The sequence below is a fragment of the Rhinolophus ferrumequinum genome, chromosome 3, assembly GCF_004115265.2.
Source record: "Rhinolophus ferrumequinum isolate MPI-CBG mRhiFer1 chromosome 3, mRhiFer1_v1.p, whole genome shotgun sequence".
Lineage (NCBI taxonomy): Eukaryota > Metazoa > Chordata > Mammalia > Chiroptera > Rhinolophidae > Rhinolophus > Rhinolophus ferrumequinum.
Genome location: NC_046286.1, coordinates 94,418,918 through 94,439,995, shown reverse-complemented (window position 1 = coordinate 94,439,995; position 21,078 = coordinate 94,418,918). Strand labels below are relative to the sequence as shown.

The 21,078-nt window shown below is 38.4% G+C and overlaps 1 protein-coding gene across 2 annotated transcripts in view; it reads right to left on the bottom strand.

Annotated features, from left to right (window-relative positions):
• CCDC170 (coiled-coil domain containing 170) overlaps positions 1–16,650 on the bottom strand; it is an 80,310-nt gene extending 63,660 nt beyond the window's left edge. Inside the window, exon 1 of one of the 2 annotated variants that reach the window (XM_033103032.1) lies at positions 16,157–16,650. In XM_033103032.1, the coding sequence (XP_032958923.1) occupies positions 16,157–16,240 (84 nt within the window). In that variant the 5' untranslated portion in view covers positions 16,241–16,650. The remainder of the gene's footprint in view (positions 1–16,156) is intronic. The other variant, XM_033103031.1, reaches the window with a different exon arrangement.
• Between the last annotated feature and the right edge of the window lie 4,428 nt (positions 16,651–21,078).

The following is a 21,078-nucleotide window of genomic DNA, read 5'->3' as shown; positions in this document are numbered from 1 at the left end:
TTATTATATTTAATAACACCTTACTATTGCTAAACAAAGGCCTGTTGGAACAAGGATAGGTGGAATTTCACTCACCTCTTATAAAAATAAAAAATAATAAGCCTCATATTTTTAAAATTAGCCCTGGCTAGAAATCAACGTAGAACAGAGAGATGAGCTTTAGGAGAAGGTAGAGAGGATAGGAAATAGTTGACCACTGGGGAGGCAAGGCCATGAATTATTCATCCATATCTTGTTAGATAAGAATAAAAGTTTAAAACATCTATCAAATATTTACCTTGAAGGAACCAAAATTATAAATCTTAATCCTTGTTAGAGTGAAGGTCCCTTCCCATATAGTTTGTAATTTTTCTGTACGTTGTTATGAAAATATCTTGACTAATAAGTTTGCCATTGTTTCTTTAACTCATCCTGTCTTTGTCACCCCTTGTGTAATAGCTAATCTTGATCTCAAGGTTTTACATGCTAGATGTACGTACATTACAGAAAATTATATTAATTCACATTACAATTTCAGTATCTTTATTCTGTAACCTCGCTGATATATGTCACTTAAATCACTTGCTAATCAGAAAATATTATGATGTTTTGTCTTGCCTTTTCCTTCAGCTATGACTACAATAAATAATTTGTTTCCAAAATTAGCATAAATATGGAATTTTCTCTGAAACTCTTTGAACGACTACCAGCCTCTCTGCTTCTTTCCATTCTTGAGGTGGATATTATCACCTCACCAGAATGTAAACTCCATGAAGGCATTATTATTATTATTATTATTATTACTATTATTATTATTATTTATAGCCACCAGCTAGTAAATACTTATTATGCTAGGGCTGCATTAAGTATGATTCAATACAATGTCATTTAATCCTGAGAGCAAACACCTGAAGCTGTTACTACTATCCACATTGTAGAAAAAGGAAATTTAGTTTCAAAGAGGATACGGAATTCAATCAAGTTTCAGGGGTGGGTGCTTTTCTGGCTCTCGTCCTCCCCCCCTCCTCCCCCTCCCCTCTCTTGCCTCAACTCTAACCTCTCTTAACTCTGGCTCGCTCTACCCAGCCACCTTGTGGCCTGCTTTCATTCCTTAAGTCAGCCTTCTCAAACCCTCAATCTAAATGGGTTCTTTTGTTATTTGCTGTCCTGTCACCCAACACTTATCTTTCATATAATCACCAACTTAACTTTTTTAATGGTATGATTATTTACTTAATATCAACTTCCTCCACTAGGCTATGATGTCCCGAGAGGCAGGAAAATGCCTGTTTTTCTCACTACTGTGTCCCCAGTGACTGGGAATCAGTAAATACCTATAGAATGAATGAATGAAGGAATGAATGAAAGGGCACTGCCAGAATTTAAACCAAAGCCTGACTGGAAAGCCCATGTTTTCTATTCACTATGTTATTGTCCCATATACAAGATGTGCCCCCCCCAAAAAATGTATACATATATTAAGAAAGGAAAAAACTGTATTAAAATTGTAATAATCAATATATACCGATGACAAAAGATGAATAAAAGTCACGTGTGACTTCTGCAATTATAAGAGGAATTATAAGAGCAATTATTTAAAGTGGTTACCATCAGCGTCACTTTAATACAGTTTTTTCCTTTCTTAAAATGTGTATGCAATTTTTTGGCACCCTCTATATATAGCTGGTTAAATGTTGAAACAGTCGCTTCTCCCTACATTGAATTATCTTATAACCTTCAATATTGCTGTCTGTAAGTCTGGCTGCTGTAATGAGTTGCATTTCCATATTAATAAAATTCATGAATCTCTTTCCAAGCACTTCTGGAAGATTCCTTCTGCTTTCTAGAAATTCATAACTGTTATACAATGTGGGTCTGGTCAATTTAGAAGCTTTTATTTTAATTTAATATAAAGTTGTTTGAAATTTTTTTCCTTTTTTAAATCTATTCACATTAGCAAGGTACCTTCTTAGCTGGATGCAAAGAAAAGCAGAGGCAAATTAATTAACTTCAGGTCCTGTTTTGAGTGATTAGCAGTGTTTAGCACTATATTGGCTATATCTCCATGGGAGGTGTTTGGTGTTGGACTGATGAGGCTAATAATGAATGCAAATGTGGGAGCATTGCCACATATAGAATAGCTTCTGTGAGAGGAATGGTGGAAACAAAAATCTCTGTTGACAACTAGATGCAACATTTTCTTCATCATTATCCTATATATATCTCTTCACATGTAAAGGATTCTAGAACTCTTCCCAAGTGGGAGATTTTTCCACTCCATCTATTATACAACACTTAATAAATTATTTTAAATTGAAATTTTTTCCAACGTGCAATATTTTAGTGCCTATGCTGAGTGGTGTGCTTTATACTTTAGTAAGCTGTTTATTCACATTGGCTCCTCAGGAATATTTCCCTTAGAATGCACTTGAAATACAGTTTAATCCATCTTCCAAAAGATCAGTTCGCTCGTGTCATGAAATTGTCACAGGGAGACTTAAGTCTTGTTCGACTTCATTTCAATGCTCTTCAGTTTCATGTAAACAATACGCTTCCGGTTTCAGGAGCGAGCAATTGAAGATAAATTTTTCTGCAGCGTTACTTACAAAAGCCAAGAAGCAGAAGCAACCTAAGGGTCCATCAAAGGATGAATAAATGAAGAAGTTGTGAGATAGATAGATGCAATGCAAAGGAAAACTTGTAAATTGTGAGATAGATAGATACAAGGGAAAGAAAAACTTGTATGTATATGATATATATTTGTGTGTATATATATATCATATATATATACAAATTTTTCTTTCTGTTGTATCTATCTCACAACTTCTTTATATGTAATATATATATACACGCACACATATATATATAATGCATATATATAATGGAATACTATTTAGCCATAAAAAAGAAGGAAATCCTGCCATTTGCAACAACATGGATGGACCTTGAGGGCATTATGCTAAGTGAAATAAATCAGACAAAGAAAGACAAATACCATGTGATGTCACTTACATGTGGACTCTTAAAAAAACTCAGAAAAAGAGATCAGATTTGTGGTTACCAGAGTGGCGTGGGGAGGAGGCGGGGAGAACTGGATGAAGATGATCAAAAGGTACCAACTTCCATTTATAAATAAGTACTGGGGATGTAACGTACAACATAATTACTACTATAGTTAACATGGCTAAATGGTATATTTGAAAGTCCTAAGAGTTCTCATCACAAGGAAAAGAACTTTTTTTTTTTTTTTTTGTATCTCTATGAAATGAAGGACCTTGAGTAAACTTACTGTGGTGATCACTTCACAATATATGTAAGATGAGTCATTATGCTGGACACCTTAATCTTATCAGTGCTGTATGTCCATTATATCTCAATAAAACTGAAAAAGTGTTTCTATTATCTATCCCTTACTATTAACTCCTCTATTACTTATCCATGCTTTCTATACAATGTGTTCATACACAGTTTCATCCCCCTACAGGGCCACATTATAACTTTTGAGGGCTCTATGTACGTTGTTTGTTTGTTTGTTTTTTAACTTTTATTTATTTTAAGTGTGTTTTTCCAGGACCCATCAGCTGCAAGTCAAGCAGTTGTTTCAATCTAGTTGTGGAGGGCACAGCTCACACTGGCCCATGTGGGGATCAAGCCGGCAACCCTGGTGTCACGAGCATTGCGCTCTAACTGGCTGCCCTAGCGGGCCCTATGTACTTTTGCCTTCATGTGCCATTTCCTCCATAAAGATATTAAAATTATATTTTATGACTGCATTGGTAAAAAGATGAATGTAAGAAAATATTATGTATAAAATATTTTCTTCAACTTAAAAGTTCTTTTTTTCTTGTCTGATTTTAGAAGATAAGAAAACATTCTCACAGGTCCCTCAAAGTATGCTGGGCCCCAGTGGGCACTGATAAATACATCAGTCCGGTCTGTCTAGGAAATCAGGCGGGAGCCATGACAAACACTTCCCAGTTTTCTTCTGTGGATTACTAGCCTTTGTGTTTAGGTGTGAAGCACGTGTGGGCCTCGCTGGCACTGGCCTTTGGGGTGAACTACAAACCCATTTGTTCTAACAGACTCCTCAAGCATGGAAGGATTCCAAATGGAGTTACCCTGTGTATTAGTCAGGATTCTCCAGAGAAACAGAACCAATAAAATGTGTACATAGAGAGCAAGATTTATTTTAAGGAACTGGCTCATGTGATTGTGGGGGCTGGGGAGTCCGAAATCTGCAGGGTAAGCGGGCAGGCTAGAGACCCAGGGAAGAGCTGATGTTGCAGCTGAAGTCCACAGGCAGTCCTGAGGCAGAATTCCCTCTTCCTCGTGGACCCCAGTCTTTTCTTGTAAGGCCTTCAACTGACTGGATGAGGCCCACCTCCATGATGGAGAATAGTCTGCTTTACTCAAATCTATCCATCTAAATCTTACTCTCACCTGAAAAATACCTCCACCGTGACATCTAGATTCGTATGTGGCAGAATATTTAAGCTTAACAAAGTTGACACATAAAATTCACCATCCTACGCAGTATTTGCACAAGAATATGACCTTGAGGTTGATACCACGCTGTACACAAGGTTATGGCAATTTTCATGCAAATATTGCTGCCAGATTAGGGAAGGAATAATTTGTCTCAAGGTCAAAATGATGTGAGACAAAGCTGTATCACCTGTGTCTTGAAAAAAATCTAACTTTGTAAACTTGAATATATCTAAATATTTTAATTTTGCTTTTAAGTAAATGCCAGCCTGTCCATTTGCCTTTGTGAACAGGAGTGTAAGCATTCTTACCCAAACGGCATGATTTTTAAATCATGGACCAGAAAAGGCCTTAAAATACTTAGTTAATTACTATCCAAAAGAAACATGTAACAACCAATATGTCCAAAATTATAATCGTTGGTTCGGGTAGCTGTTCCGAATGTTCTAATTCTCAGTTCTAAATAAATCCAGGGGAAGTGTGGTTCCAATATATGGGAAAAGGAGAACTGAAGGGGAGACACCACCGGTGCTTAGATGGTGCCTGTCCTTTTGGGCCGTAATGCCTGAGATGAGTGGGGAGAGGTGGGGTATAATATTAAGAAAGCGAATTCCCTTGCTTCCCAGGGAGCCTCTTAGAGCAGCGCTGAGGCACAGCTCCTGAGAGAGTTCATTAGGCCTGAAGGGATTTCCAGCCCAGCACCCACTCCTCAGGCAAGGAAGGGACACCACACCAACACGGCCAACTCCAATCCTTTGCCTAGTAACTCCTACTCACCTTCCAAAGCTCAACTGAAATTTCCCTTCCTGGGAGAAGATTGCCCGGACCACCAAGTACAAGCAACATGTTTTACTCCTTCTGACTTGACCTCCCTTTGGCATTTGACACATGAAGCATAATCTCCTTGAACTCTTCTTACTCGTCTCCCATACCACCACGAATCGAAGCATCTCTTTTCTCTTAAATGTCTGACCTTCCCTTCTCAGTAATCCTCCTTCACCCACTCCTTAACTTGGTATTTTTTGGGGTTCTGTCCTCGACCCTCGAGACACCCTAACTAGCCTACTTCATGCCCTCCTGAGATTTCAACTGCTTCCAATATCTGATGGCTTGCGAATCTGCATCGCTAGCTCGAGAATCACAATCCCAGCACCAACTGTCACTAAACATCACTGGCATGGCCTACTGGCACTGCAAAGGGCACATCAGCTCCGTCCAGTCACCTCAGCCTCCCCTCCCCTCCCCCACCCCTTCCCTGGCCTACTAGAGCACCCCATGTGATTGTGTTTGCTTGTGTGTCTCTTCCTCTAGATCCTTATCTGAGACCGTATCTTTACTCCAGCCATGCTCATCTTCTCTTTTTTAAAACTTGTATTTGTTACCATTTTTAAATGACCTAACATAAGCTCAATAGTTAGAAACCAGCTCTTCTATTTTCTAACCCCATTTGTTACAGGCACATAATTTTTTTAAGAGTTATTTCAATCGTACAGAAAAGTTGCAAGAATAATCTAATAAACTCAAGAACAGGCTTCACTTAGATTCGCCAACTGTGAGCACATTTTGCCACAACTGGATTTATTCTTTTCTCCATATGCATATTACAGTTATGAGTGCTGAATCATTCGTGAATAATCTACAGACACTGTGGCCCTTAACCCCTAAATACTTCAGCATGTACCCCTAAGAACAACAAGGACATTCCTTTGCATACAACTGTCAAATTTGAGAATTTTAACGACGACACGTTATTCACCAATTATCTCAAGAATGTTCCTTAGAGCAAGTGTGAATGCATGAATATAGTTGTCAGGTGTCTTTAGTCTGTTTAACTTGGTTCTCAGCCTTGCTTTGTCTTTCGTAACATGAACAATGAGATAAGCTGACTTAAGGCTCCTGACGTGATACATTGAGAAAAGCATGAATCTCTCATATGGAATTACCATGAATGCCAAAAATGATTAACTTGACTCTCATGATGAGGAAACATTAGACATACTGAAATTGAGGGACATTCTCCAAAACGTACTCTTCTTAATCCCATCACGCTCATTCCTGCCTCACGGCCTGTGTTGGCCCTTGTTATCTTTGAGGGAGGACACTTCCCCCCCCCGTCATCATCACTCACAACTCAGCACAGACATAATCCCCCTGGAGAGCCTGCCCTACCCACCCGATCTGAAGTAGACCCCACCTTTCACCCCAGTCAATCCTGATCTGGTTGTCCTTCTTTATTTTCTTTTCAAAGCATTTACCACTATTTTTTTTTACCATAAATTTATCTTGTTTAGCTATTTCTTTACTTTTTGGTTATCTATTTCCCACTCAAGAATGTAAGTTTTATGATAAGTGGACCTTATCTAAAACAGCGCCTGCTTTAGAATAGGTGCTCAATTTATAGTTGCTGAAGAAAAGAATTTCTGTATCTTTGGTGCCTAACAGAGTTCCTAAGACTCAATGAATATTTGCCAAGTGGGTGACTAATACAATGATTCACTAAGTAGAATATTTCTGCTTCAGATTTCCTCCCAAGTTCTCATTTTTGCTGAGTCTAAACATTCACAAGATTTCAACATCAAGACTTCCTTTTGTTAAAATATACCAATTGCCATTTATAAAAACAGTCATGGGGATACAAAGTACAGCAAAGGGAATATCGTCAATTATACTGTAATAACTATGTATGGTGTCAGATGGGTATTGGACTTATTGGGATGGTTACATCATAGATTATATAAATGTCTAATCACTATGTTGTACACCTGAAGCTAATATAATACTGTATGTCAACTGTAATTGAGAAATTAATTAATAAGGCTTCCTTTTGGTATTCTCCACTACTACCCACTTCATTTACTCTGAAATAGAAGAGACTTAGGGAAATGAGATAATTATAGCCAGGTCTTAAATTGTTCCCCTTTGTACAGACTTTGAGATTAGACTGTGATGACCTGAATATGCTGAAAAAAACAATTCTGTACAAAGCTGACGGAGAAGATTCAAGAGGGAAATCAGAGGGTAACGTCAGTCCATGAAAAGGAAGTTATTTCAGTTACCCAGAAATGAAATCCAAATATTTATTTTTATAAATAATATTTAAAATATTTTATTCAACACTAAACATGTAAATATAGAAAACCCTAATCAATGGTTGTGCTGGTATCAAAAAGAGAAAGAATGTGGTGCTACTGGTCAACCTCAGCAATGCCTTTGAACTTCTCTACATTAGATCAAAGCGACAATTTCAAAGGGAAAAAACTGGAAGTGAAACAAAGAAAAAAGAAACCTTGGGTAAAGAACATAGCATAAATAATTCCTCGTGCAGCAAATGTTACTCCCTTTTTCCATTAAATTTTTTTAAGTTGTCCTTGAACCCAGAAAATGCGTCTTTAAATCAGTGAACTTAATTCAAGTACAAACCAAGGAGCACTCACGATTGTTTCAAACAGACTACACATTATATTTGGTAACACTGAGCAAATACACACACAATCTTTTGTAAACATGCAAAGAAAAACTTGCTCTCTGTTTGGTGTTCAAAAAGTTCTTTTCTCCTACTTGTTCTTTGACTGCTTTCTCTAATGCTGCATTCTAAAGCCAAGTGGTCCAAGAAAATGAGATACCAACAGAAACTAACAGCTGTAGTTACACAAGATTAGATGTGCACATAAATTAGCTGTTTATCACTTATTTTTTAAACTTTTTATTCAAAATAATTTTAGACTTAGAAAAAAGTTGCAAAATTAGAACAGAGAGCTTCTGTATACTCTTAACCCAGCTTCCCTAATATTAAGAATTTGAATAAGTGAGGTACGTTTAACACCAGGAAATTAACATCGGTACAATACTATTAAGTAAACCACAGACCTTATTCAAATTTCACCAGTTTTCCCCCTACTGTCCTTTTTCTGGTCCAGGAGTCAATCCAGACCCCCACATTGCATTTGGTTGTCATGTGTCCTTCGGCTCCCCCAATCACAACCTTGACACTTACAGAGTACTGCTCAGTTATCTTGTACAAAATCCTTCGTGGTGGGTTTGTCTAATGTTTTCTCATGATGAGATGGTCGTCATTTATTTGGGCTAGTATGAATCCCTTTTTTATTTAAAACAAGGGAAAAACATCTCATTGCTTTTCTAGTTCAATCCCTATCAACACAGTACAGTTTCTAGGATTTTGTCCAATTGATTAATTAGTTCATAGTACAAAGGTATTTATTCCCTTGGGCAAAGGGAAAAAGTCATCCTGTTAACTTTTACAGCCATATCCCAAATAGTTCATGTACTTTTCCTCTTCTTCACAAAAACTTAACCAAGTTTGTATTTTTAGCACTTTGATTATAATAGCTTCCTTTCCAAATTCTTTTTTATTTTTAGAGGTCAATATTTTTTTTAATTTATTTTTATTTTTATTTTTTTGTATTAGTTTCAGGTGCACAAAACAATGTAATAGTTAGACATTTATCATTTATATCCCTCACACCATGATAACCCCCCTCCCCCCTCTACTACCCCTCTGACATCGCACACAGCCATTACATTTCCACTGCCTCTATTCCTAATGCTGTACTCCACTTCTTGTACACACACATATATATGTACATGTGTAAAAAATTGTAGTTGACATTCATTATTGTTCAGCTTCAGCTTCAGGTGTACAGTGCAGTGATCAGGCATCTACATCATCCCTGAGGTGGTCTCCCTAATGAGACAAGTGTCCATCGGATACCCTACAAAATCTTTACATTATTGATTACATTTCCCAAATTAACTTTCGTGATCCCGTGGCCATCTTGTTGTTACTGGCTGTGCTTTCTAATCCCCTCACCTGCCCCCTTATCCCCACCATCCCTCCCATCTAGCAACCCTCAATGTTTCCTCTATGTCTCTGAGACTGTTTCTGATTAGTTCATTCATTTATTCTTTTCTTTCAATTCCACATATAAGTGAGATCATATGATATTTGTCTTTCTCTGTCTGACTTATTTCACTTAGTGTAATGTTCTCTAGGTCCATCCATGTTGTTGCAAATGGTAAGATTTCATTCTTCTTTATGGCTGTGTAATACTCCATTGTATACATGTACCACAGTTTCTTAATCCAGTTGTCTCCTGATGGGCATTTCGGTTGTTTCCATGTCTTGGCTACTGCGTATAGTGCTGCAATAAACATAGGGGTGCATAAATTTTTTCGAATTAGAGTTTTGGATTTCTCTGGATACCCAGGAGTGGAATTGCTGGGTCATAAGGTAGTTCCATTTTCAGATTTTTGAGATAATTCCATACTGTTTTCCATAGTGGTTACACCAATCTGCAATCCTACCAACAGTGCACAAAGGTTCCCTTTTCTCCACATCCTCGCCAGCACTCGTTGTTTGTTGATTTATTGATGATAGCCATTTTGACTGGGGTGAGGTAGTATCTCATTGTGGTTTTTATTTGCATTTCTCTGATGGTTAGTGAGGTTGAGCATTTTTTCATGTCTTTTTGCCATCTGTATGCCCTTTTTAGAAAAATGTCTCTTCATGTTCTCTGCCCATTTTTTAATTGGGTTGTTTGTTTTTTTGGAGTTGAGTGAGTTTTTTATAAATTAGGGATATTAACCCCTTATCAGATATATCATTGGCAAATATCTTCTCCCATTCAGTAGGATCCCTTTTTGTTTTACTGATGGTTTCCTTTGCTGTGAAAACACTTTTTCATTTGATGTAATCCCACATGTTCATTTTTTCTCTTACTTCCGTTGCCCGAAGAGATATATCAGTAAAAATCTTACTCAGGTAATGTCTATAAAGTTTCTTCCTATATTTTCTTCTAGGAGTTTTATGGTTTCAGATCTTACATTTAAGTTTATAAGCCATTTTGAATTTATTTTTGTATATGGTGTAAGGAGGTGGTCCACCTTCATTTTTTTGCATGTGTCTGTCCAGGTTTCCCAGCACCATTTATTGAATAGCCTGTCTTTACCCCACTGTAAATTCTTGCTTCCATTGTCATGTATTAAATGTCCATATAGGCATGGATTTATTTCTGGACTCTCTATTCTGCTCCGTTGATCTATGTGTCTGTTTTTATGCCAGTACCATGCTGTTTTGATTACTGTAGCCTTGTAGTATAATTTGATGTCAGGTATCGTGATACCTCCCACTTTGTTCTTATTTCTCAAGATTGCTGAGGCTATCCAGGGTCTTCTGTGGTTCCATATAAATTTTAGGATTATATGTTCTATTTCTGTGAAAAATGTCCTTGATAGTTTGATAGGAATTGTGTTGAATCTGTGTATTGCCTTAGGCAGTATGGACATTTTAATGATATTAATTCTTGCTATCCATGAGCATGGTATGTGTTTCCATCTATTTGTATCTTCTTTACTTCCTCTCTTCAGTGTCTTATAATTTCCTGAGTACAGATCTTTTACTTCTTTGGTTAAATTTATTCCCTGGTATTTTATAGCCTTTGAAGCAATTGTAAATGGGATTGTTTTCTGAATTTCTCCTTCTGATATTTTATTATTGGTATATACAAATGCAACTGATTTCTGAATATTAATTTTGTATACTGCTACTTTACTAAATTAATTTAGCTCTAATAGTTTCTTCGTGGAGTCTTTAGGGTTCTCTCTATATAGTATCATGTCATCTGAATATAAGGACAATTTTACTTCCTCCTTACCAATTTGGATGGCTTTTATTTCATTTTCTTGTATGCTTCCTGTGGCTAGAACTTCCAGCACTATGTTGAATAGAAGTGGAGAAAGTGGGCAACCTTGCCTTTTTCCTGATCTTAAGGGGAATGGTTTTAGGTTTTTCCCCATTGAGTATGATGTTAGCTGCGGGTTTATCATATATGGCTTTTATTCCAAATTCTTTTCTGGTTATCAGATACTAACCAGAAGTATGTTAAAAATGTTCTACTTTAGTTGTGGATTTATCTATCTCTCCTTATAGATTTTTGCTTCTGTCAATTTTTATTTTATATATTTGGAGGCTATTTTTTATATGCATACACATTTAGAATTGTTACAACTTCCTGGTAAATTAAAATTTTTATTATGTGATAGAGATATAATTTGTATCATTATAGTGACTCTCTTTACCTCTAATTTTGCTTTCATGCTTTAAAACTGTTTTATATAATATTACTGTAGCTAATCAGCTTTCTTTTTGCTTATTATTTGCCAGGTAAACCTTCTTATACACTTTTGCTTTAAACTTCCACATCCTTTTGTTTATATGAGTCTTTCATAAATAGCATATATCTGGATTTTAAAACATTCAATCTGACTTCTGTCAGTTAAATGAGCATTTAGTCCATTTATATTTATTGTAATTACTGATATATTTGTATTTCTTTTCATCATCATCTTGTTTTTTCCTTTCCCCTGTTTTTCTGTTTCTTTTTCTCTCCTTTCTTGCCATTTTGAGATCTGGGATTTTTCCTTTATACTAGAATAGGGAGCTTTCCGACTTAAATCCATATGAAGATATGTGATTAAAGTCAGATTATTTCTTAAGCTTGAGTTGGATTAAAAGGAAGAGAAAAAAAGGAACAAACTAGAAGAAGGAGGAAATGGTTCTTTAAAAAGTGGAAATGGATACGACCTCACAACCACTAGAATGGCTACTATCAAAAAAAAAGAGAAAGGAAGGAAGGAAGGAAGGAAGGAAGGAAGGAAGGAAGGAAGGAAGGAAGGAAGAAAGGAAGAAAGGAAGAAAGGAAGAAAGGAAGAAAGGAAGAAAGGAAGAAAGAAAGAAAGAAAGAAAGAAAGAAAGAAAGAAAGAAAGAAAGAAAGAAAGAAAGAAAGGGAAATTACAAGTGTGGACAAGGATGTGGAGAAATTGGAACCTTTGTGCATTGCTTATATGAACGTAAAATGGTGTAGCCACTATGGATAAGAGTATGGCAATTCCTCAAAAAATTACAAGTAGAATTACCATATGATCCAGCAATTCCAATTCTGGGCAAATACCCAAAAGAATTGAAAGAAAGGTCTTGAAGAGACACTTGTACACCCATGATCACAGCAGCATTATTCACAATAGCCAAAAGGTGGAAAAACCCAAGTGTTTAACTTTATGAACAATTGTCACCCCAAAAAACTTTTATTTAAAAAAAAAACCAAGTGCCCATGGACAGATGAATGGATAAGCGAAACATGATATATACATACAATGGAATATTATTCAATCTTAAAAAGGGAGGAAATTCTGACATATGCTACAACATGGATGAACCTTGAGGATATTATGCTAAGTCAGCCAGTCACAAAAATAAATATTGTAAATACTGTATGATTCCATTACATGACGTACCTAGCGTAGCCAAATTCAGAGACAGAAAATAGAAAGGTGATTGCCAGGGGTTAGGGAGATGTGGTAATATGGAGGTACTGTTTAGTGGGTACAGAGTGTCAGTTTTGCAAGATGAAAAGCTTTCCAGAGATGGATGGTAGTGATTGATGGTTGCACAATAATGTGAATATACTTAATGCCACTGAACTGCACATTTAAATATGGTTAAGATGGTGAATTTTATGATATGTGTATTTTATCACAATTTCTTAAGAAGTTGAAATGGTAGAGAAATAAAGGGAAAACTGACTTTACTTCCTTCATAAGTCCTTTGCTTTGAGGAGCTACAGTTGTTGACAGATTTTATTGCTACTTCCATTTTTTTTGCTACTCTCATAAGAACCCCAGCAGATAGTTATTCTAACTAACCCTTGTTTTTCAGAGGAAACAAACTTGCTCCAATTCGCCACAATGGTATATAGTGGAGCCATAACTTTGGTTCAGGTCTTCTAAGTATGTGAAAACACTGCCACAGCAAGGTAGCTGGCAAGCCACCATATGTTTGTAGCCTCTGAATCCAAATCCAAGCACTTTTCACCAAATGACTGCTCCCGCTTTTTGCCAACGGATTGTATTACTTTATATAATTGGTAACATTCTTCAGCTCCAGTAGCTTATTTCAACCGCATGGCAAAGTTACACTGTTCAGCTCAAAGCTACATTTGTAAATTTCCACAAAGCATGTTTCTGTCCTCCCTGCTTGAGCTGTTACACTTCTAATTCAGACAATGTTACTCTTCGATTCAGACAATGTTACTCTTAGTACACATCACATTCTCTAGCCTAGAAAAACTCTGCTGATGATTTAATTAGAGGTAAACACAGCTTGAGAAACATGCAACATTAAATTTGGTTCATGGGTGATACCATGAGACAGTAATCTGTTTATGTGTCTGTTTCTCTTGATTATAAAGTCTTGATTCTCTACTGAGAGCAGGGACTATATCAGATTCATTTTTGTATCCTCAGTGCCTCGCTCAGACCCCCAATAACTGACTGTTGAGGTGGTGGCTGAGGTACCAATGGAGGTGTCAGTGATGGAGACAGTAGTGGGTGATAGTGGTGTTGATGCCAAAGCAAATTCCAAAAGTTATAAAGAAATAGTAATAGCTAAACGAGCACTTATTCTGTCACTCTGTTGGGTGCTTTACATATATTAACTGTGAAATCCCAAAACTCTACTATGTGATAAGTATTATGATCCCATGTTTCAGATGAAGAAACTAAAGTTCTGAGACATTACGTAATTTTTTTTTTGCCCAAGTATCACAGACAATAAGTAGGATAATCAGGATTTCTTGAACCTAAAGCTTATACCCTAAGTCTCTGCACTATTTTCCTTCTTCATACAGTTACATACTATTCCTGTTTTTTATTTTAATGTGTTTCAGTGCATCATCTTGTAGTAGGAAAAGTAGTAAACTTTCAAAAGAAAGATATGTAAGTTGCTCCATCATTTGCTAATTGAGCAAGCCATTTCATCATCTATATAATGGGAAATTCCTGCCTTCCCTATCTGACTTTTAAGGTTGTCTCAAGTTAAGTATCTTGTAAATTAAAAAATTAACTGTAATAAACATTGGCTGTTCTGCTTCTACTTTTATTCTCAATAAAATTTAGGTCTTTCAGGTCAATTAAAATCTTGAGCTTGGTGAATATTTTCCTTTATGTAAGTAGTAAAATTTATCCTAAAAAATCTCAACATGAATCAGTAAGATTACTCAATATGATCACTTTTATTGCTAAAACTTATTTATTTTTCCACCTTTACAGAGCAAAACTCTGGCAGATACCACCAATTAGGAACAACACCAATAGTGGGACAAACTGACATGTACCTTCTGGTGTGATGCTTTGAGACACATCACTTATATAGTATTCCTACCAAAAATCTAACCATGAAAAACAATCAGATAAACCTATTCTACAAAACAAATAACGTAGACTCTAAAAGAAATGGCCTACACTTTAAAACATATCATTGAAGACAAAGAAAAGCTGAGTGACTATTCCAGGTTTTACAGAGACTAAAGACACATAACAACTAAATACAATGTGTGATCCTGAAATGCAAAAATGTTTGCAGTAAATGACATTATTGGGACAACTGGCAAAATTTTAGTACATAGTGTACATTAGATAATATTATTGCAACAATGTTAAACTTTGGTGAGAGAATACCCTTGTTTTTCAGAGACAGATGCAGACTAGAGTATTTAGAGATAAAGGGCCATGATGTCTGTAACTTACTTTCAATCAGTTCTCCAAAAACATATAAAAAATATAAAAATACTATACACATATGCATGGACTAACATTCTCAACTCACAGAGATCACCACATTGGGATAAAATATGCAAATGTCAAATGGAAGAAAAATTTGTTTTAGTTGTACAATATGGTATTAATTTTCCACAAACATGCCAAGAATCAGAGAAATCTAAATATAGGTCAGAAATAAGGCACTATTGGGTCAGATGTAAATACGGCAACCATCAAAGCTGCTGAATATTAGAATTCCTGTAGTATGTTAGAGCATCCACCCCAGGTTTTGAATCTCAGAGTGTCCTCTGGGACTTTTATGGTCCGTGTGGCTAGGCTACCTCGTAGGTTAGAAGTTCAGCTGAACCCAATTCCCCGTTCTCTAGCAACCATCCCTGACACGCTCTATGCCTTGTGGGACCATGATGTCAGGTCCAGAAGGGGATAATTAATCTAGGCTGAGCCAGCCCGAAGTGTGTGTGTGTGTGTGTGTGTGTGTGTGTGCGCGCGCGCGCGCGCCCGATGCCCGAAAAGTCCCCAGTGCCCAAGTACCTCCTGAGAGTAAACGAGTAAATGGATCCAATGACAACCGAGTTAATGTTTCTGGAGTGATTTGCAACGAAAAGACGAGCGACTTTGCTCAGGACTGGCATTAATCTTTCTCATCGGATTTTAAAGAAATTGCTCCCAACTACGTCTTAGTAGCTAAGTCGTGTAAATTAAAGGAAAGAATGTGTGCTACGGGGGAGGAGGGGATTGGGGGAGGGTCTACAGGAGCCGGACACACTGTTTTTAGAATTTAACCCGTTCAAATGGCCAGAGAAGCAAACTGGCCCAACCTGAAATGCTGACGCACTTCATACACTCATGACCTGCCCATCACTTCCTAAAATGAAGCGGCCGCAGGCAGTCCCAGTCCACTTCCCAGGCGGGGACACGCGGCCTGACCTACCCACGCACCCCACACGCAAAGTTTGCGCACCCGGGGCCCCCACGCCGGGCGCCCTCGCCCCGCAGGCGAGGCGGCCGGGACGCCGGCCGGGGCCACCCCTGCGCGCGGCCCGCGGGCCACGACCGTACCTCGAGCGCGGGCGAAGCGGCGCCCACGGCGGCGTCGCCGGTCGCATCCAGACGCCCGGGTCCGGGGGCGCCGCCGCGGCTCATGACGGCCGAAGCCCCGCGGGGCGCTGGGACCCCGACCGCCGAGGCAAGGCTGCTGCGCCCGGGCCGGCGGCGCGTCTCCTCGGGCAACCAGGAGACGCAGCGGGAGGGGCGAAGTCCGGACGCCCGCGGCGCAGCAGCCGGGTGGCCTTGGGCCTCGGAAACGGGTCCCGGGGTGCAGGGCCGACCGCAGTCCTCCCGAGGGTGTCCTCCGGCTTCGGCGGCCCCTTCTCGCCAGGCCACGGCTTGGCTGAGCGACGGGGGGACAACAAGGTCTGGAGGCTGGTCTCCACCAAGGACTCCAGCGCGAGCGCGACTCCAGGTCCTGTCCTTACATCCGGGACCAGTGACAGCCAGTGGTCAGTGTTACCAATGCTGGCGAGCGCGGTGCAGGAGCCTGCTGACACAAAGGTGAACGAGCATTTATTTAGCACTTACTGCGTGCAAACCCTTCTGCTGCTGCGAGGTCCAGGGCCAGCTTCGTGGGTGTGCTACAAGCCCTGCGCTCAGAAGGGGCCCTCGCTGGTTTAATGCTCTGCTGCCCCAGTCTTGAAATTCTTTTTGAACAATGATTTTTGAACAGTGAGCCATACGTTTTCATCGTATACGGGCTCCACAAATTGTGTAGCCTGTTCTGAGCGTTCTTGCATGTAACTTCTCAACAACTTTGCAGGGAAATATAAATAGTAGTAATACCGGTGTTAATTTACAGCCATAGTTTCTAATTATGTATGAAAGGCTCACATGTGTTCTTATAAAAGCTGTTCTCAGTGTTTTCCATGTAATTACCTACTAAATGAAACAAGGTTATGAAGTGGATATTAGGATTATCCATTTTTAAGATGAGGAACCGATCACAGAGAAATGAAGTAAATTGTCAAGGGTATATACAGTTGGTGAGTGGCAGAGTGAGCTTAGACCCCAGACCATAAGATGAAGGCACAGAAAGGTAAGTAACCTGCCTCAGGCCCTACCATTTGTAGCAGCACCGAAAAATGGAACCCACATTCACCTCACTTTAAGGCCACTGGCAGAACGGTGTACTGTTCTAAAATTTAAAAAAATCAAAGAGATGGCATCTTTTCTTGGATTCCACCCAATCAAATCTACTGCTGTGGTAACTGACATGCATCCACTATTGTGTCTGAGGATTTCTTGGCCTTGACAATGGCTTTTGATTTTACAGCAACATTGCCACATATCCAATCCAGAATCACCTCAATGCTTTCACCTGAAACAACTTTAAAAAAGAAAGAAAGAGAAGTCCTTAGTGGAAACTAAGACTTTCAGAAATTTCTTATTAATAGTACAGTTCGTAGTACACGTTTTCCTTGCAGTAGAAATCAATGCACACTTGATGAAATCAATTAAACGACACTACCAGATGAAACACAGAAATTGATGAAAACTCAGGGCACCTGGAAGAGAACCACCCTGAGAAAGTCCCTTGCCCATTAATTCTACATCCAATTGTTTCAGAATTCAATTTTATAAAATCTAATTCTAGTCATTCTGATCAACCTTATAACTCTTCTTCATGGCAACAGAAAATATGAATCCGCAGTCTTTAAAAATCAGTGTTGATGATGGATATGTTAATTAACTAGATGGGAAGAATCTTTTCACAATGTGTATCAAATCATCACTGCACATTTTAAATATCTTACAGTTTTGTCAGTTTTACGTCAATATAATTTAAAAAACGAACACAAAATTTTAAAAAATGTTTTAATCAGTGTTAAGAAGATTTTTCTCTGTGTGAAAGCAATATTTTTGTGGTAGATGGGAGCAGAAAAAGTGCTTGGGCTGACCCCTGCCCAGATGACTCCGAACTTTCTGGAATGTCAAGACATGAGCCAACTGACTCTTCACAACAGCATCTGGTGATGTGTCCTTTGAGAGTTGAGAAAAAGGACGGAGTCTGGATGTAGGTGTGAGCTTCACCTTGGGACTAGCCTACTGTGATGGTAGAACGTACAGGCTGGCAGTCGGGGGAACTCTGGGTATGACGACAGTTTAAGCAAGGAAGGAAAGTAAAAGTGCACAAAGCATGTCCCAGCCCAGATTTCTCATAGAACTGCACGTGTGGGCAATACATTATGATCCGTAATGCCTCAGTACAGACTTCTATTTTTCTTTATAATGACAACAAAGACAGGAAGCTACCAGCTGTGTGACCTAGCACACCTCATATAACTGCTTCTTTACAGAAGAGAGATGTTTCTAATTAGATACCAGGCTGAGTTTGGAACATGGTGTACAGGAACTCTTCCGCTGGCCAGATTTTTGAAAAGCAACATTACGAGTGCTGCACCCAAAGGAAGATAACAGGGCAACAGTTTATAGGATACATTGGCGGAGACAGGGGAGGCGAGGACGCTCGCAGAAAGGGGCTGTCACAGGCCAGGTGAGAGTGGGTACTGGTGGGAATGGGAGTGGTGAGGGTGTGGAGGCGGAAGAGTGTCAGGTGGGAGCAACTGGAGTCTGAGTGGACTCCAGGAAGCATGGTGCGGCCTGAAAGGCAACAAGGACATAAAGCAGAGGAGGCAGAAGAGAGAGTTCACTTTGGGACAAATTTAGTCTGAGGTGCCAATAGGGGAAGGCAAACATATTTGGCAGTTTGGAAACAGGAAGTCCTGGGCACATCCAACTTAAACCAGAATTTCCAGCTCATTCTGCTATCATGTTAAATTTTATCCTGAAATATATTTATAAAGCTGGCATGTGGAGAAACATGTTAAATAAACATCATCTCTGAGACAAGATAAAAATGCCTCCCAAGTAGCTGTGAGAGTCAGTGAAGAACTATATTCCTCTGGCCCTTGGGCTTTCATTTTGGGGCTTTCTTGTTCCTTGTCTGTCTTGCAAATATACGTTTCTCATAAGAAAGTTTGTAATCTGATAACAACTTGGGGGCTTTTGACTTATATTTAGAAACCTGTCAGTGAAACCACTCATAGAGCAATTTATTTGTTTAAAGATTGTTTTAAGAGAGTACTATGTTTGATTTAAATATTTTCCTAAGCAACTGAATGAAATGTTGCCAAAGACGGCAAACAACTACTTTAGTCACCTAGTGGAAGATGCAATGGTAAAATATAGACCACAGAAATCTACTGCTATGGTAACTGACAGAGCATTTAAGGGTCTTGAAAGCCACTCTCTACCCTTTCTCAGACTTGGTTCAGTTGTTTTGCTGATGATCTCTATTTGATCTCTTTAAGAAATGAGTTCTTTAGCAATGATGTTAGTTTTACCAATTCACCCTAAAACAAATCCCCTGTCTCTTTTTTGTTCTAATATGATGACACACCTAAGCTGTAAAACAATTTATCAGTCATTGCCAAAGCTCTTCATAAATTTTCATATCATTTATTTTTAAAGTCCATTTTCTTTTCTTTCCTCATCCATCTTTCCAATATATTTTTCACCTAAAATAAATGTGATCCATCTTATAACTTTACTATAGGTTAAGCTTAGAGAACCACTGAGACCTCGCTTTATGGAAAATAACCAACTCAAGGACCATCAGTTTCATCGTTAAAGTAAATAACAGATTGTTCTTTTCAAGAGCAAAATTCTTATCAAAAATTGAGAGTACTTTAAAAATAGTTTAGCTGAGTAAATATGTTACTGAAACACATTCATCACAATATATACAGAGGGTACCAAAAAAATGTGTATACACATTTTAAGAAAGGAAAACTGTATTAAAATTGTAATACTCAATATATACCAATAACAAAAGATGAATACAAGTCATGTTTGACTTCTGCAATTACAAGAGGTGCTCAAAGTGGTTACCATCAGCGTCCAGACACTTCTGATTATGGCGAACTACTGCTTGAGCTACGTTGACCAAAGTGTCCACTTGTATACATTTTTTTGGCACCCTGTATTTTCTGGATTTATAGGATGTTTATTTGACTTTAAATTCAACAAGTTTTAATCTATATTTCCTCAACTAGTCAAAAAGATTTGTTGTACATAATACTATCCTTCATGGCTTTACTGAAGTGATCTTTCAGTTGGAAAATGGCTAGTTTAAAATAGTTTAATATTTTAGGAAAAATTTGGAGGGATTAACTGGACTATCAATGTTAATATTTTTTCTATTCCAAGGAGAGAGAGCACTTTCCGGCAGCAGACTTGTCAGAAGAACCACCTCTCTAACTGTCTCTTCATTTATTAAAAGAAAAATGTCAACCATTCAGGAGGATGAGAGAAAGTTGGGGGTGAAGTAAGTGCTCCTTATAAGGGCCTTCTTCTTTTTTTTTTTTTTGCCAATCTTTTTAATCTCTGGCTTAAAAATAAACACTAGGATTCTCATATCTGCTTCTGCATTCTATTTGTTGTTATATACAGTTTCAGTGAAATTATATGAATTAATCTGGCATCACACAGACATCGGTATGTAGTCAGAAAAACAGCACGTAATTGTGGATCTCTGTATCCACCTGCTAGAATCTTCAGAGTTTCTATAGAGGTCTTAGCAGGGTTCAGATGTGTATACCATCCAGATGGTCTCAAAAACATATTCCTCTCTCAAGGCTGAGTTCTTGAAGTACCTGTAAGGGCCTTCTTTGATTCCTCTGTCCTCCTTACCTACTTGCAGCTAAAAGTCTTTTCCTAAAGTCTTTTCTCTTTGGGGTTCCCCTGGAAGAGCTGAGAGTCAGGATTCTTAAGGAAGTGGTTCACGGAGGAGTGTTCCTGGGACGAGGAGGAGATAAGGGAAAGGGGGTAGGGCAGGAGAACAAGCTACTCAAGCAAGTGGCCAAGCCTGGAGATTAACTTCCTCCTCGGAGGCCAGGGGGCAGGCATTTTGTACCTGCTCCCCTCAC